We start from the raw sequence: 17,212 nt of genomic DNA, 5'->3' as shown, positions 1-17,212 counted from the left end.
GCTTCACATAGGTCAAAAAACTCTTCCCAAACACAGACATCACATTAAACAGATACTCATGGTCCACTCTATCAAAAGCCTGCTCTTGATCTAAAGAGACCAGTCCAAAGTTCACATTAGAACCTCTCGACAAGCCCAACATGTCCCTGATTAGTTGTTGTCCGTGATTGAGCGTCCCGGTACACAATATGTTTGGTCCTTATGTACTATCGAGTCCAAATGGGACTTCAGTCTGTTAGAGAGGACCTTGGCAAATATCTTGTAGTCCACACAGAGCAATGCCACAGGCCTCCAGTTCTTAAGTTCTTAAGTTCACACAAGTCCCCTTTTTTGGGCAGGAGAGTCAGAGCTGCCCGTCGGCAGCACATCGGCAACTCTCCTACCCTGACGCATTCACGCAACACACAAAAGAAGTCCTGTCCAATTATTCCCCAGAATTTTTTATAAAACTCCACTGGGAGTCCATCGACCCCCGGTGCACGACCGGGGGACATCTGGGTTACGGCCTTTGCCAGTTCATGAGACAACAGAGGAATGTCCATTTCATCCCTCTGTGCCAGAGAGAGCTTAGGGAGTCCTGCGAACAAGACCTGAGCACACATAGGATCACACACTTCTGCCCTATACAACTCAGTATAAAACTCCACAGTCCGCTCCCGCATCTGCCCCACCACAGAGGTCACCCGCCCATCAGACAGCCGTAGCATACCCTTGGCTTCACCGCTCTGTCTTTCCAAACCAAAGAAGGAGCAACACCTGTACTTGTTTTGGTTTTACATATTAACCCAACACACTCCTTTTTCCCGCATCTCTGGCGCCATTTATATTGAGCGATCCTACCTGAAGAGTCTCCATAAGAAGTGGGAGAAAAGCCAGCAAAGAAAGAGACCAATAGCAAAGCTCAAAAAGCCCCAGTGTCAGAAACTATACATCTAAACAGTGTCTGAAGGTAGACTCGTACGCACTGTTGTGACCCACTTCCTCAACCTAAACCGTTTCCTGGGTGAGAGGACACCATGCCCCTCATTTTTCAGAGCATGTTGTACAGATCTTACAAACTTTCTCGGATCAGAAAAAAAAGCCTCAAGATTAACTTTTTTACCCTTAGTCTCATTCAGGAAGCTTGTCAGTTCTCTCAACGTGTACTTTGACCCCTCTGCTTGACTGGCTGTCAGCTCCGGACCCATTGAAGAAGAGTCTGAAAAAAATAACTCCTCTTCCTCAGACTCACTTTCCTCCTCATCTCTATCTCCCACCCTGACCACCTGCCCTTCCTCTCTGGTCAGGGCATCCCCCACAGCAATAGGCAAAGTTTCCATGCTGCCTTTGACCACACCCTTTTTCCTTTTCCGCTTGACTCCCTACTCCTCCCCCCTGGTCTCTTACACTTCCCCACTATACTATCCTCATCCACTAGGATAACCTGACTAGACCCAGCCTCATCTACATCACCATCCATAACCTGACCAGACCCAGCCTCATCTACCCCACCATCTCTAGCCTGACTAGGCCCAGCCTCAGCTACCCCACCATCTCTAGCCTGACTAGGCCCAGCCTCATCTACGCCACCATCCCTGGCATGACTAGGCCCAGCCTCTGCTTTCTGCATTTCATTACCCCCTGCATGTTGACCTCGATTTCCCCCACTGGCGCTTGTACCCTCACCTTGTCTACGGCCTTTATGTGGGCACGCAAAGCTCTTATGCCCCAAATCCCCACACTCAAAACACCGTAGACTATCTGTGCTGGCAAACCCTGCATAGAGCTCCTCCCCATGCCTCACTTTAAAATGCACATTTAGCTGTTGCTCATTGTTATTCAGAAACATAAACACTTGCCTCCTGAACGAAACAACGTGATTAACGGCATCTACCTGAAAACCTGTTGACAGTACACGAAAACCGCTAGCAAACTTACCAAAACGACTAAGATCTTTCCTGATTTGATCATTCGTAAAAAAAACGGAGGCAAATTTGCAACTACCACTCTTGTCGAAGGGGTAGAGAGAGGTGAAATTGGCACCAACACACTCCTTAATATTCCACTAGCAATTAGCCTACCAACCAAATTTGCTCTTTTCATGAACACAACCACAGCTTTGTTCATTCTAGAAGCAGAATGTATAAATTCAGCTCCTTCCTGTTCACCGACTGCGAGCAGAACCTCCTCCACTTTAACTCCATGCTCAGGAACACACCTGAATCCATGCCATATCGACAGCGTCTTCTCCACGCTAGGCTGAGAAGCCATCGCGCAAACAGCACCTTCCGAACCCCAGGAAACTAAAACTCTGTCCTCTTCCACCCTAACTCTGAAAAAACCTGTGGATACCGCTAAAACAAATAGTGCATTAAACCTCCACCATAGAAAATAAAATTGAAAGAAAACACCAAGAAAATGAGTTAGGACAGAGCCCTCCACATCAAACACTCAAACTCCAAAAAACTCCCAGCATGCACTGCGAGAGGGAGAGAGAGAAGAGGGAGAGAGGAGAGGAGAGAGAGAGAGGAGAGCACTAGAGAAAGAGGGAGAGAGAGAGAGAGAGAGAGAGAGAGAGAGAGAGAGAGAGAGAGGGCTTATTATCTCTGCTGACCATAGGTCCAGGTGGGCCGTCTTGTCCAGAAGAACCAGGAATACCTTGTTCACCCTGAGAAGAGAAAAGCCATCCAATTATAGTTCAGTATTACAATCTTCTGTAACTCCCATGGCCTCATATTGATTTCCTGTGCCCGGCACCATGATTCATTGCAGGAATACCACAAAAAAAGTGTGTTTGAATAAACAACAGAAATGTATAAAGGACAAGCCAAATGGTACTATCGATTATTCCATGAGCACTGTTGTCAGACGGCTTTAGGACTGTTTGGTCTCTCTCTCTCTGTGTGTGTGTGTGTGTGTGTGTGTGTGTGTGTGTGTGTGTGTGTGTGTGTGTGTGTGTGTGTGTGTGTGTGTGTGTGTGTGTGTGTGTGTGTGTGTGTGTACGTGTGCATGTGAATTTAAGGAAAGATGATAAACTTAGGATCTCAGACTTACAACGGGGCCGGGGATTCCACGCAGACCTTCTGGACCGGTCTTCCCCGAGGGCCCCTGGGGGCCGACGGGGCCAGCTTTACCTGGGGGTCCCTCGGCTCCAGACTCACCCTATAGTACAGGACAAGACTGTCACAATGACACAACTCTAGATGTCCACATGTCATTTCCATCTGGTTCGATAGATGCTCTCTGTGTAATGTCATGCGTCTGTCTAGCAGGTAAACAACATGTCTTTATGTGTTCTGGATCTCTTCATGTGTTCTGGATCTCTTTATGTGTTCTGGATCTCTATATGTGTTCTGGATCTCTTCATGTGTTCTGGATCTCTCATTTGTTCTGGATCTCTTCATGTGTTCTGGATCTCTTCATGTGTTCTGGATCTCTATACGTGTTCTGGATCTCTTCATGTGTTCTGGGTCTCTCTATGTGTTCTAGATCTCTTCATGTGTTCTGGATCTCTTTACGTGTTCTGGATCTCTTTACGTGTTCTGGATCTCTTTATGTGTTCTGGATCTCTTTATGTGTTCTGGATCTCTTCATGTGTTCTGGGTCTCTCTATGTGTTCTGGGTCTCTCTATGTGTTCTGGATCTCTCTATGTGTTCTGGGTCTCTCTATGTGTTCTGGATCTCTTTACGTGTTCTGGATCTCTTTACGTGTTCTGGATCTCTTTACGTGTTCTGGATCTCTTTATGTGTTCTAGATCTCTTTATGTGTTCTAGATCTCTTTATGTGTTCTAGATCTCTTCATGTGTTCTGGGTCTCTTTATGTGTTCTGGATCTCTTTATGTGTTCTGGGTCTCTTTATGTGTTCTGGATCTCTTCATGTGTTCTAGATCTCTTTATGTGTTCTAGATCTCTATATGTGTTCTGGATCTCTTTATGTGTTCTGGATCTCTTTACGTGTTCTAGATCTCTTTATGTGTTCTGGATCTCTTTACGTTTTCTAGATCTCTTTACGTGTTCTGGATCTCTATATGTGTTCTAGATCTCTTTATGTGTTCTGGATCTCTATATGTGTTCTGGATCTCTATATGTGTTCTGGATCTCTTCATGTGTTCTGGATCTCTATATGTGTTCTGGATCTCTTCATGTGTTCTGGATCTCTTCATGTGTTCTGGGTCTCTATGTGTTCTGGGACTCTTTATGTGTTCTGGATCTCTTCATGTGTTCTGGGTCTCTTTATGTGTTCTGGGTCTCTTTATGTGTTCTAGATCTCTTTATGTGTTCTAGATCTCTATATGTGTTCTGGATCTCTTCATGTGTTCTGGATCTCTATATGTGTTCTGGATCTCTTCATGTGTTCTAGATCTCTTCATGTGTTCTGGGTCTCTCTATGTGTTCTGGGTCTCTCTATGTGTTCTTGATCTCTTTATGTGTTCTGGGTCTCTTTATGTGTTCTGGATCTCTTTATGTGTTCTGGATCTCTTTACGTGTTCTGGATCTCTATATGTGTTCTAGATCTCTTCATGTGTTCTGGATCTCTATATGTGTTCTGGAACTCTTCATGTGTTCTGGATCTCTTCATGTGTTCTGGATCTCTCTATGTGTTCTGGGTCTCTCTATGTGTTCTAGATCTCTTCATGTGTTCTGGATCTCTTTATGTGTTCTGGATCTCTTTATGTGTTCTGGATCTCTTCATGTGTTCTGGGTCTCTCTATGTGTTCTGGGTCTCTCTATGTGTTCTGGATCTCTCTATGTGTTCTGGGTCTCTCTATGTGTTCTGGATCTCTTTACGTGTTCTGGATCTCTTTACGTGTTCTGGATCTCTTTACGTGTTCTGGATCTCTTTACGTGTTCTGGATCTCTTTACGTGTTCTGGATCTCTTTATGTGTTCTAGATCTCTTTATGTGTTCTAGATCTCTTTATGTGTTCTAGATCTCTTTATGTGTTCTAGATCTCTTCATGTGTTCTGGGTCTCTTTATGTGTTCTGGATCTCTTTATGTGTTCTGGGTCTCTTTATGTGTTCTGGATCTCTTCATGTGTTCTAGATCTCTTTATGTGTTCTAGATCTCTATATGTGTTCTGGATCTCTTTATGTGTTCTGGATCTCTTTACATGTTCTAGATCTCTTTATGTGTTCTGGATCTCTTTACGTTTTCTAGATCTCTTTACGTGTTCTGGATCTCTATATGTGTTCTAGATCTCTTTATGTGTTCTGGATCTCTATATGTGTTCTGGATCTCTATATGTGTTCTGGATCTCTTCATGTGTTCTGGATCTCTATATGTGTTCTGGATCTCTTCATGTGTTCTGGATCTCTTCATGTGTTCTGGGTCTCTATGTGTTCTGGGACTCTTTATGTGTTCTGGATCTCTTCATGTGTTCTGGGTCTCTTTATGTGTTCTGGGTCTCTTTATGTGTTCTAGATCTCTTTATGTGTTCTAGATCTCTATATGTGTTCTGGATCTCTTCATGTGTTCTGGATCTCTATATGTGTTCTGGATCTCTTCATGTGTTCTAGATCTCTTCATGTGTTCTGGGTCTCTCTATGTGTTCTGGGTCTCTCTATGTGTTCTTGATCTCTTTATGTGTTCTGGGTCTCTTTATGTGTTCTGGGTCTCTTTATGTGTTCTGGATCTCTTTACGTGTTCTGGATCTCTATATGTGTTCTAGATCTCTTTATGTGTTCTGGATCTCTATATGTGTTCTGGATCTCTTCATGTGTTCTGGATCTCTTCATGTGTTCTGGATCTCTCTATGTGTTCTGGGTCTCTCTATGTGTTCTAGATCTCTTTATGTGTTCTGGATCTCTTTACGTGTTCTAGATCTCTTCATGTGTTCTAGATCTCTTCATGTGTTCTGGATCTCTTTATGTGTTCTGGGTCTCTTTATGTGTTCTAGATCTCTTTATGTGTTCTAGATCTCTTTATGTGTTCTAGATCGCTTTACGTGTTCTAGATCTCTTTATGTGTTCTGGGTCTCTTTATGTGTTCTGGATCTCTTTATGTGTTCTGGATCTCTTTATGTGTTCTGGGTCTCTTTATGTGTTCTGGATCTCTTTATGTGTTCTGGGTCTCTTTATGTGTTCTGGGTCTCTTTACGTGTTCTAGATCTCTTTACGTGTTCTAGATCTCTTCATGTGTTCTAGATCTCTTCATGTGTTCTGGGTCTCTTTATGTGTTCTAGATCTCTTTATGTGTTCTAGATCTCTTTATGTGTTCTAGATCTCTTTATGTGTTCTAGATCGCTTTATGTGTTCTAGATCTCTATATGTGTTCTGGGTCTCTTTATGTGTTCTGGATCTCTTTATGTGTTCTGGATCTCTTTATGTGTTCTGGATCTCTTTATGTGTTCTGGGTCTCTTTATGTGTTCTGGATCTCTTTATGTGTTCTGGGTCTCTTTACGTGTTCTAGATCTCTTTACGTGTTCTGGATCTCTTTACGTGTTCTAGATCTCTTTATGTGTTCTGGATCTCTTTACGTGTTCTAGATCTCTTTACGTGTTCTGGATCTCTTTACGTGTTCTGGATGTCTTTATGTGTTCTAGATCTCTTTATGTGTTCTAGATCTCTTTATGTGTTCTAGATCTCTTTATGTGTTCTAGATCTCTTCATGTGTTCTGGGTCTCTTTATGTGTTCTGGATCTCTTTATGTGTTCTGGGTCTCTTTATGTGTTCTGGATCTCTTCATGTGTTCTAGATCTCTTTATGTGTTCTAGATCTCTATATGTGTTCTGGATCTCTTTATGTGTTCTGGATCTCTTTACGTGTTCTAGATCTCTTTATGTGTTCTGGATCTCTTTACGTTTTCTAGATCTCTTTACGTGTTCTGGATCTCTATATGTGTTCTAGATCTCTTTATGTGTTCTGGATCTCTATATGTGTTCTGGATCTCTATATGTGTTCTGGATCTCTTCATGTGTTCTGGATCTCTTCATGTGTTCTGGATCTCTTCATGTGTTCTGGATCTCTTCATGTGTTCTGGGTCTCTATGTGTTCTGGGACTCTTTATGTGTTCTGGATCTCTTCATGTGTTCTGGGTCTCTTTATGTGTTCTGGGTCTCTTTATGTGTTCTAGATCTCTTTATGTGTTCTAGATCTCTATATGTGTTCTGGATCTCTTCATGTGTTCTGGATCTCTATATGTGTTCTGGATCTCTTCATGTGTTCTAGATCTCTTCATGTGTTCTGGGTCTCTCTATGTGTTCTGGGTCTCTCTATGTGTTCTTGATCTCTTTATGTGTTCTGGGTCTCCTTATGTGTTCTGGGTCTCTTTATGTGTTCTGGATCTCTTTACGTGTTCTGGATCTCTATATGTGTTCTAGATCTCTTTATGTGTTCTGGATCTCTATATGTGTTCTGGATCTCTTCATGTGTTCTGGATCTCTTCATGTGTTCTGGATCTCTCTATGTGTTCTGGGTCTCTCTATGTGTTCTAGATCTCTTTATGTGTTCTGGATCTCTTTACGTGTTCTAGATCTCTTCATGTGTTCTAGATCTCTTCATGTGTTCTGGATCTCTTTATGTGTTCTGGGTCTCTTTATGTGTTCTAGATCTCTTTATGTGTTCTAGATCTCTTTATGTGTTCTAGATCGCTTTACGTGTTCTAGATCTCTTTATGTGTTCTGGGTCTCTTTATGTGTTCTGGATCTCTTTATGTGTTCTGGATCTCTTTATGTGTTCTGGGTCTCTTTATGTGTTCTGGATCTCTTTATGTGTTCTGGGTCTCTTTATGTGTTCTGGGTCTCTTTACGTGTTCTAGATCTCTTTACGTGTTCTAGATCTCTTCATGTGTTCTAGATCTCTTCATGTGTTCTGGGTCTCTTTATGTGTTCTAGATCTCTTTATGTGTTCTAGATCTCTTTATGTGTTCTAGATCGCTTTATGTGTTCTAGATCTCTATATGTGTTCTGGGTCTCTTTATGTGTTCTGGATCTCTTTATGTGTTCTGGATCTCTTTATGTGTTCTGGATCTCTTTATGTGTTCTGGGTCTCTTTATGTGTTCTGGATCTCTTTATGTGTTCTGTGTCTCTTTACGTGTTCTAGATCTCTTTACGTGTTCTGGATCTCTTTACGTGTTCTAGATCTCTTTATGTGTTCTGGATCTCTTTACGTGTTCTAGATCTCTTTATGTGTTCTAGATCTCTTCATGCGTTCTGGGTCTCTTTATGTGTTCTGGGTCTCTTTATGTGTTCATAATGATCTAACCCCTAACAACAGATGATAGACTGGGTTCTTATGCATTTCACGTCCTTGTCGTGCGTAGTGTCAATGAGACATTCCTTCTACTGCGTTGAGCTTCAGGTGACTATAGCCTAGTCTTATGTTCACAGAGCAGCATAGATAACATCTAGAGGGTTTAGATAACAATGGGACTCTGTGATTGATGTGAAACAACAATGCCCAGTCTCAACCATAGCAGAGTGGGAGAGGCCTAGAGACAACTGGCAAACAGACTTGTGACATGTCAGAGCTAGATACAGCACAGTACGTTTCGACAAATTAAGGTACAACACATAGTAAACACATTAAAAACACACAAACTGAATCTAAGCTAAAATAGGCTGTGTGAGTCCATACATTTCAATCTGATCTTGAGTGGAAAACCTTCAAACTCCCCCGACTTCCTGGGGGTTGTGTGTTTTAATTTGGGAGGAGGGGAGAGAGATTAAAGGAAAAGGGAAGAGGGGACAGGGATGAGGGATGAGTGGGGAGGGATGAGTGGAGAGGGAAGAGGGGTGAGGGTGGAGGGTGGAGGGTGAAGGGTGAGGGAACAGGGAAGTGGGGGCATGGGGCATGGGGGTTTGCTGTGGAGTCTGGAGTTCTTGCTGCTCTCTGGGTAAAGGCTGAATTGATTTTGTAGGTTACCTTGGTGCCCTTCTCTCCTTGTCTACCCTCTGTACCGGCAGATCCTGGGGGGCCCTGGGGAAGATGAGAAGACATGCTTTAGTATCACACAGCAGTGTGTTCGTGTGTGTGTGTGTGTGTGCATGCATGCGCATTAATAATGTTTGTGAGTGTTTGTTTATTAGTCTGTGCATGTCTGCATGTGCAGTCAACAACAACATTGTGAGGGTTTACGTGGCTGAACTTGAAGATGAAAAATAAACAAATACTAGACATAGTAATATTGACATTTTAGTCCTTCAACAGATGCTCTTATCCAGAGCGACTTACAGTACTAAGTAGTGAGTGCAAACATTTTCGACACCGGTCCCCCGAAGGAATTGAACCCAAGACCCTGGAGTTGCAAGTGTTCCATGCGCTACCAACTGAGTCACACAGGACCATAACACAACCTCTAAAATATTTCATTCCTGAATTAGGGGTTGAAAATGACAGTGATAAATCCATTAACCAGTTCATATCTAGTAGTTTCAGTATTCCCCCCCCCCGGGAACATCTACAATCAATCCAACACGGATGAAAAACAGAGTCTTGATCAAATCTCCTTGAAAAGTACACCTCAATCTACCCACACATCTGCAAAGAAAATCTGTTTGACTGAAAGGGAGTGTGGACATGCTTCATACCCATATAACAGAACTGGTTACACACACACACACACACACACACACACACACACACACACACACACACACACACACACACACACACACACACACACACACACACACACACACACACACACACACACACACACACACACACACACACACACACACACCTCTCTAGTCTCCGATCACTTCAAGGGTTTCCTGGTGATCTGTTCTTTCTGGCCACCTCTCAGCCTAAGGCAGTCTCTTTCAACTATAAAAGGGGTCCTCATATCAAAACCCCATGCAGTCCACAGAGAGGCACACTTCTCTGATCAGACAGCATGGTAAAGCAGGGATGGCAGCAGGAATATGTGTTTTGACTGAGTCCCCATGTAGAGATGGCAGCAGGGTTAAGTGTTTTGACTGAGTTCCTATGTAGAGATGACAGCAGGGCTGTGTGTTTTGACTGAGTTCCCATGTAGAGATGACAGCAGGGCTGTGTGTTTTGACTGAGTTCCCATGTAGAGATGACAGCAGGGCTGTGTGTTTTGACTGAGTTCCCATGTAGAAATGACAGCAGGGCTGTGTGTTTTGACTGAGTTCCCATGTAGAGATGACAGCAGGGCTGTGTGTTTTGACTGAGTTCCCATGTAGAAATGACAGCAGGGCTGTGTGTTTTGACTGAGTTCCTATGTAGAAATGACAGCAGGGCTGTGTGTTTTGACTGAGTTCCCATGTAGAGATGACAGCAGGGCTGTGTGTTTTGACTGAGTTCCCATGTAGAGATGACAGCAGGGCTGTGTGTTTTGACTGAGTTCCCATGTAGAAATGACAGCAGGGCTGTGTGTTTTGACTGAGTTCCCATGTAGAAATGACAGCAGGGCTGTGTGTTTTGACTGAGTTCCTATGTAGAAATGACAGCAGGGCTGTGTGTTTTGACTGAGTTCCCATGTAGAGATGACAGCAGGGCTGTGTGTTATGACTGATGTAGAGATGTGGCCAACAGGGCTGTGTGTTATGACTGATGTAGAGATGTGGCCAACAGGGCTGTGTGTTATGACTGATGTAGAGATGTGGCCAACAGGGCTGTGTGTTATGACTGATGTAGAGATGTGGCCAACAGGGCTGTGTGTTATGACTGATGTAGAGATGTGGCCAACAGGGCTGTGTGTTATGACTGATGTAGAGATGTGGCCAACAGGGCTGTGTGTTATGACTGATGTAGAGATGTGGCCAACAGGGCTGTGTGTTATGACTGATGTAGAGATGTGGCCAACAGGGCTGTGTGTTATGACTGATGTAGAGATGTGGCCAACAGGGCTGTGTGTTATGACTGATGTAGAGATGTGGCCAACAGGGCTGTGTGTTATGACTGATGTAGAGATGTGGCCAACAGGGCTGTGTGTTATGACTGATGTAGAGATGTGGCCAACAGGGCTGTGTGTTATGACTGATGTAGAGATGTGGCCAACAGGGCTGTGTGTTATGACTGATGTAGAGATGTGGCCAACAGGGCTGTGTGTTATGACTGATGTAGAGATGTGGCCAACAGGGCTGTGTGTTATGACTGATGTAGAGATGTGGCCAACAGGGCTGTGTGTTATGACTGATGTAGAGATGTGGCCAACAGGGCTGTGTGTTATGACTGATGTAGAGATGTGGCCAACAGGGCTGTGTGTTATGACTGATGTAGAGATGTGGCCAACAGGGCTGTGTGTTATGACTGATGTAGAGATGTGGCCAACAGGGCTGTGTGTTATGACTGATGTAGAGATGTGGCCAACAGGGCTGTGTGTTATGACTGATGTAGAGATGTGGCCAACAGGGCTGTGTGTTATGACTGATGTAGAGATGTGGCCAACAGGGCTGTGTGTTATGACTGATGTAGAGATGTGGCCAACAGGGCTGTGTGTTATGACTGATGTAGAGATGTGGCCAACAGGGCTGTGTGTTATGACTGATGTAGAGATGTGGCCAACAGGGCTGTGTGTTATGACTGATGTAGAGATGTGGCCAACAGGGCTGTGTGTTATGACTGATGTAGAGATGTGGCCAACAGGGCTGTGTGTTATGACTGATGTAGAGATGTGGCCAACAGGGCTGTGTGTTATGACTGATGTAGAGATGTGGCCAACAGGGCTGTGTGTTATGACTGATGTAGAGATGTGGCCAACAGGGCTGTGTGTTATGACTGATGTAGAGATGTGGCCAACAGGGCTGTGTGTTATGACTGATGTAGAGATGTGGCCAACAGGGCTGTGTGTTATGACTGATGTAGAGATGTGGCCAACAGGGCTGTGTGTTATGACTGATGTAGAGATGTGGCCAACAGGGCTGTGTGTTATGACTGATGTAGAGATGTGGCCAACAGGGCTGTGTGTTATGACTGATGTAGAGATGTGGCCAACAGGGCTGTGTGTTATGACTGATGTAGAGATGTGGCCAACAGGGCTGTGTGTTATGACTGATGTAGAGATGTGGCCAACAGGGCTGTGTGTTATGACTGATGTAGAGATGTGGCCAACAGGGCTGTGTGTTATGACTGATGTAGAGATGTGGCCAACAGGGCTGTGTGTTATGACTGATGTAGAGATGTGGCCAACAGGGCTGTGTGTTATGACTGATGTAGAGATGTGGCCAACAGGGCTGTGTGTTATGACTGATGTAGAGATGTGGCCAACAGGGCTGTGTGTTATGACTGATGTAGAGATGTGGCCAACAGGGCTGTGTGTTATGACTGATGTAGAGATGTGGCCAACAGGGCTGTGTGTTATGACTGATGTAGAGATGTGGCCAACAGGGCTGTGTGTTATGACTGATGTAGAGATGTGGCCAACAGGGCTGTGTGTTATGACTGATGTAGAGATGTGGCCAACAGGGCTGTGTGTTATGACTGATGTAGAGATGTGGCCAACAGGGCTGTGTGTTATGACTGATGTAGAGATGTGGCCAACAGGGCTGTGTGTTATGACTGATGTAGAGATGTGGCCAACAGGGCTGTGTGTTATGACTGATGTAGAGATGTGGCCAACAGGGCTGTGTGTTATGACTGATGTAGAGATGTGGCCAACAGGGCTGTGTGTTATGACTGATGTAGAGATGTGGCCAACAGGGCTGTGTGTTATGACTGATGTAGAGATGTGGCCAACAGGGCTGTGTGTTATGACTGATGTAGAGATGTGGCCAACAGGGCTGTGTGTTATGACTGATGTAGAGATGTGGCCAACAGGGCTGTGTGTTATGACTGATGTAGAGATGTGGCCAACAGGGCTGTGTGTTATGACTGATGTAGAGATGTGGCCAACAGGGCTGTGTGTTATGACTGATGTAGAGATGTGGCCAACAGGGCTGTGTGTTATGACTGATGTAGAGATGTGGCCAACAGGGCTGTGTGTTATGACTGATGTAGAGATGTGGCCAACAGGGCAGTGTGTTATGACTGATGTAGAGATGTGGTGAAACAGGGCAGCATCGGGTTTGTTTCTCTGCTTTCACCGTCACTTGATGAGTTGTGAGCGATAGGCCAACTTGATGCTACTTCTGTTAACACCAAACTGCTGACTACCTACTGTAGTTGTCCAACTCTTCCAACCATATGAAATAGTATTGGGAATATTTGTGATCTGTTTGTTGTCTTGTCTTGGGGTAGTATAAATACAACAGCAGTCTAAAAACAAATGAACTACTCTAAACTGTAAATGGTATGTCTTTCCAGATAAATATCTATATTGAGACAAAAATCAAACCTTTATGATAAAAACAAATAAGATTCAAATAAGTAAAGAATGTCTCTGGTGCTAAATGGATTGAGACAGTGCCTGAAGGAGCTGGAGAGAGATTTCAGCTTCATTTCAAATTGCTATAGGTAAACTGCTGAGGAAGCAAAAACACCCTGCAACGTTAAATGCAAAACAACTCTACCCCCAAATGACTGATTCAGGGGAGCAGAATGCCTGGGAGTTGCAGAAATCGTTCTAGTTAAACATTTTTTGGGGGGGAAGCAGATAAAATAACTATGATGATGAAATAGCCGTTTTCCTAACATAATCCCTTGGCCATTAGAAGCTGCATGTTGATATGATGCTAAATACTCTGAATGTAAATTCCGTCGAGCACATTGCAAAAGCAATTGACGGTTTTTGTGTCTGCTGTAAATTGCAGCTATTTTAAGCTATTGGCCTGTGTCATAAAGCTGTTGCAGAAGATAGCGATTTCTTTGAGAAATGTGGGACAATAATTGCCACTTTTCTTTTAAAGAAAGAATTTAACATCCATCAAAAAGGAAGTTCATGCACCATTTGGGATTCACTAATGTCGGGTGCTTTCAACTAATATTAGCCTACCATGAATGATGTTACACATTCCCAGGGAATGTCAAAGGGAATTTACAGTGCCTTCGGAAAGTTTTGAGACCCTTGACTTTTCCCACATGTTGTTACGTTACATCCTCATTCCAAAATGTATTTAAAACAATAAATAATCATCAATCTACACACAATACCCAATAATGACAAAGCAGTACTTTACTCAGTACTTTGTCGAAGCACCTTTGGCAGTGATTAAGATCCGTGAGTCTTCTTGGTTATGACGCTACAAGCTTGGCACACCTGTATTTTGGGGCGTTTCTCCCATTCTTCTCTGCAGATCCTCTCATGCTCTGTCAGGTTTGATGGGGAGCGTCGCTGCACAGGTATTTTCAGGTCTCTCCAGAAATCGGGTTAAAGTTCGGGCTCTGGCTGGGCCACTCAAGGACATTCAGAGACTTGTCCTGAAGCCATTCCTGCATTGTCTTGGCTGTGTGCTTAGGGTCGTGGTCCTGTAGCAAGGTGAACCTTCGCCCCAGTCTGAGGTCCTGAGCACTCTGGAGCAGGTTTTCATCAAGGATCTCTGTACTTTTCTCCGTTCATCTTTCCCTCGATCCTGACTAGTCTCCCAGTCCCTGCCGCTGAAAAACATCCCCACAGCATGATGCTGCCACCACCATGTTGCACTGTAGGAATGGTGCCACGCTTCCTCCAGACGTGACGCTTGGCATTCATGCCAAAGAATTCAATCTTGGTTTCATCATACCAGAAAATCTTGTTTCTCATGGTCTGAGAGTCTTTAGGTGGCTTTTGGCAAACTCTAAGCGGGCTGTCATGTGCCTTTTACTGAGGAGTGGCTTCTGTCTGGCCACTCTACCATAAATGCCTGATTGGTGGAGTGCTGCAGAGATGGTTGGCCTTCTGGAAGGTTCTCCTATCTCCACAGAGGAACTCTAAAGCTCTGTCAGAGTGGCCATCGAGTTCTTGGTCACCTCCCTGACTAAGGCCCTTCTCCCCCTGATTGCTCAGTTTGGCCGGCCAGCCAGCTTTAGGAAGCGTCTTGGTGGTTCCTAACTTCTTCCATTTAAGAATGATGGAGGCCACTGTGTTCTTGGGGACCTTCAATGCAGCATATTTTTTTTTTTACACTTCCCCAGATCTGTGCCTCGCCATAATCCTGTCTCAAAGCTCTACGGACAATTCCTTCTACCTCATGACTTGGTTTTTGCTCTGACATGCACTGTCAACTGTGGGACCTTATACAGACAGGTGTGTGCCTTTCCAAATCATGTCCAATCAATTGCATTTACTACAGGTGGACTCCAATCAAGTTGTAGAAACATCTCAAGGATGATCAATGGAAACAGGAAGCACCTGAGCTCAACTTCGAGTCTCATAGCAAAGGCTCTGAATACTTATGTAAATAAGGTATTTTTGTTTTCTACTTTTAATACATTTGCAAAAATGTCTAACAACCTGTTTTAACTTTGTCATTATGGGGTATTGTGTGTAGATTGCTGAGGATTTTATTTATTTAAATACATTTTAGATTAAGACTGTAACGTAACAAAATGCGGAGAAGGTCAAGGGGTCTGAATTCTTTCCGAATGCACTGTACATGGTAGCAACTTTATACAGTGAAGTCAGACATGATGTTCCTCTTTGGAAAAGGGTCATCATCATAACAAAAAAATATTTAAATGCAAGCTACATCGCTATCTTTGCCTCAGAGACCAAAATGTCAGGAAAGTCCATTTTTACCGGTGAACTGAGTTGGTGACGGCTGACCTGCCTCCGTAATGACATGTCACTACACTACAACCATACAATCTAATGTTACCCCAAGACATCTGAGTAATGACATCTCACTACACAACAACCATACAATCGGCAGGTAGCCTAGTGGTTAGAGCGTTGGGCCAGTAACCGAAAGGTTCGTGTCTCGAATCCCTGAGCTGACAGTATAAAAATCTGCCGTTCTGGCCCTGAGCAAGGCAGTTAACCCACTGTTCCCCAGGCACTGTAAGACGTGGATGTCGATTAAGGCAGCCCCCCTGCACCTCTCTGATTCAGAGGGGTTGGGTGAAATGCAGAAGACACATTTCAGTTGAAGGCATTCAGTTGTAGATTCCTGTAGACAGGCCCCGAGGAGGGACAGATAGGGGTCTATGTCCTGAAAATACCCACATCATACCCCTCCCTTTCTGTTCTTCTAGCGTTATTCCATGGCTGTCAGTCAAAGTAGCCCAGATCAACAGTGTGTCAGGGGAGATTTCTCTCTCTCTCTAGACAGTAAATTCGTTTTGGTCATGGTGCTTTTCCCTCCTATTTTCCTCACAGACAAAAGTCAACAGAAGCTACAGTATTTCACAAAGCGTGCCATGACTATGAAATTGATATACCATATATACAAAAGTATGTGGACACCACTTCAAATGAGTGGATTTGGCTATTTCAGGGCTACTTCAGCTACACCCGTTGCAGACAGGAGTCTAAAATCTAGCACACAGCCGTACAATCTCCATAGTAACATTGGCAGTAGAATGGCCTTATTGAAGAGCTCATTGACTTTCAACGTGGCACCGTCATAGGATGCCACATTTCCAACAAAGTCAGTTAGTCAAATTTCTGACCACTGTAAGTGCTGTTATTGTGAAGTGGAAACGTCTAGGAGCAATAACTGCTCAGCTGAGGAGTGGTAGGCCACACGAGCTCACAGAACGGGACCGGTGAATGCTGAAGCACGAAGTGCGTCTGTCCTCAGTTGCAACACTCTACCAAATTCGAAAATGCCTCTGGAAGCAACATCAGCACAATAACTGTTTGTCTGGAGCTTCACAAGTTTCCATGGCTGAGCAGCCACACACAAGCGTAAGATTAATATATGCAATGCCAAGCATCGGCTAGAGTGGTGTAAAAGTTGCCGCCATTGGACTCTAGAGCAATGGAAACGCGTTCTCCGGAGTGATGAATCACGCTTCACCATCTGGCAGTCCAACAGATGAATCTGGATTTTTCGGATGCGAGGAGAACGCTACCTGCCCCAATACATAGTGGCAACTGTAAAGTTTGGTGGAGGAGGAATAATGGTCTGGGGCTGTTTTACATGGTTTGAACTAGGCACCTTGACCTTCTAGGCGATTCTGTGCTTACAACTTTGTGGCAACAGTTTGGGGAAGGCCCTTTCCTGTTTCAGCATGACAATGCACCTGTGCACAAAGCGAAGTCCATACAGAAATGGATTGTCGAGATCGGTGTGGAAGAACTTGAGTGGTCTGACCTCAACCCCATCGAATGCTTTTGGGATGAATTGGAACAACGACTGCGAGCCAGGCCTAATCGCCCAACATCCATGCCCAACCTCACTAATACTCTTGTGGCTGAATGGAAGCAAGTTCTCGCAGGAATGTTCCAACATCTAGTGGAAAGCCT

General features: G+C 44.2%; 1 protein-coding gene across 1 annotated transcript in view; it reads right to left on the bottom strand.

The window, feature by feature from the left end:
• LOC120050271 (collagen alpha-1(V) chain-like) overlaps window positions 1–17,212 on the bottom strand; it is a 165,752-nt gene that overhangs the window by 20,957 nt on the left and 127,583 nt on the right. The window contains exons 34-36 of the mRNA XM_038996849.1: window positions 8,845–8,898; window positions 3,034–3,141; window positions 2,594–2,647 (exon numbers count right to left, since the gene is read on the bottom strand). Of these exons, the coding sequence (XP_038852777.1) occupies window positions 2,594–2,647; window positions 3,034–3,141; window positions 8,845–8,898 (216 nt within the window). The remainder of the gene's footprint in view (window positions 1–2,593; window positions 2,648–3,033; window positions 3,142–8,844; window positions 8,899–17,212) is intronic.

Source organism: Salvelinus namaycush, chromosome 7 (genome assembly GCF_016432855.1).
Source record: "Salvelinus namaycush isolate Seneca chromosome 7, SaNama_1.0, whole genome shotgun sequence".
Taxonomy (NCBI): domain Eukaryota; kingdom Metazoa; phylum Chordata; class Actinopteri; order Salmoniformes; family Salmonidae; genus Salvelinus; species Salvelinus namaycush.
Note: the sequence above shows the minus strand (reverse complement) of the source record. Positions and strands in the feature narration are given on the sequence as shown.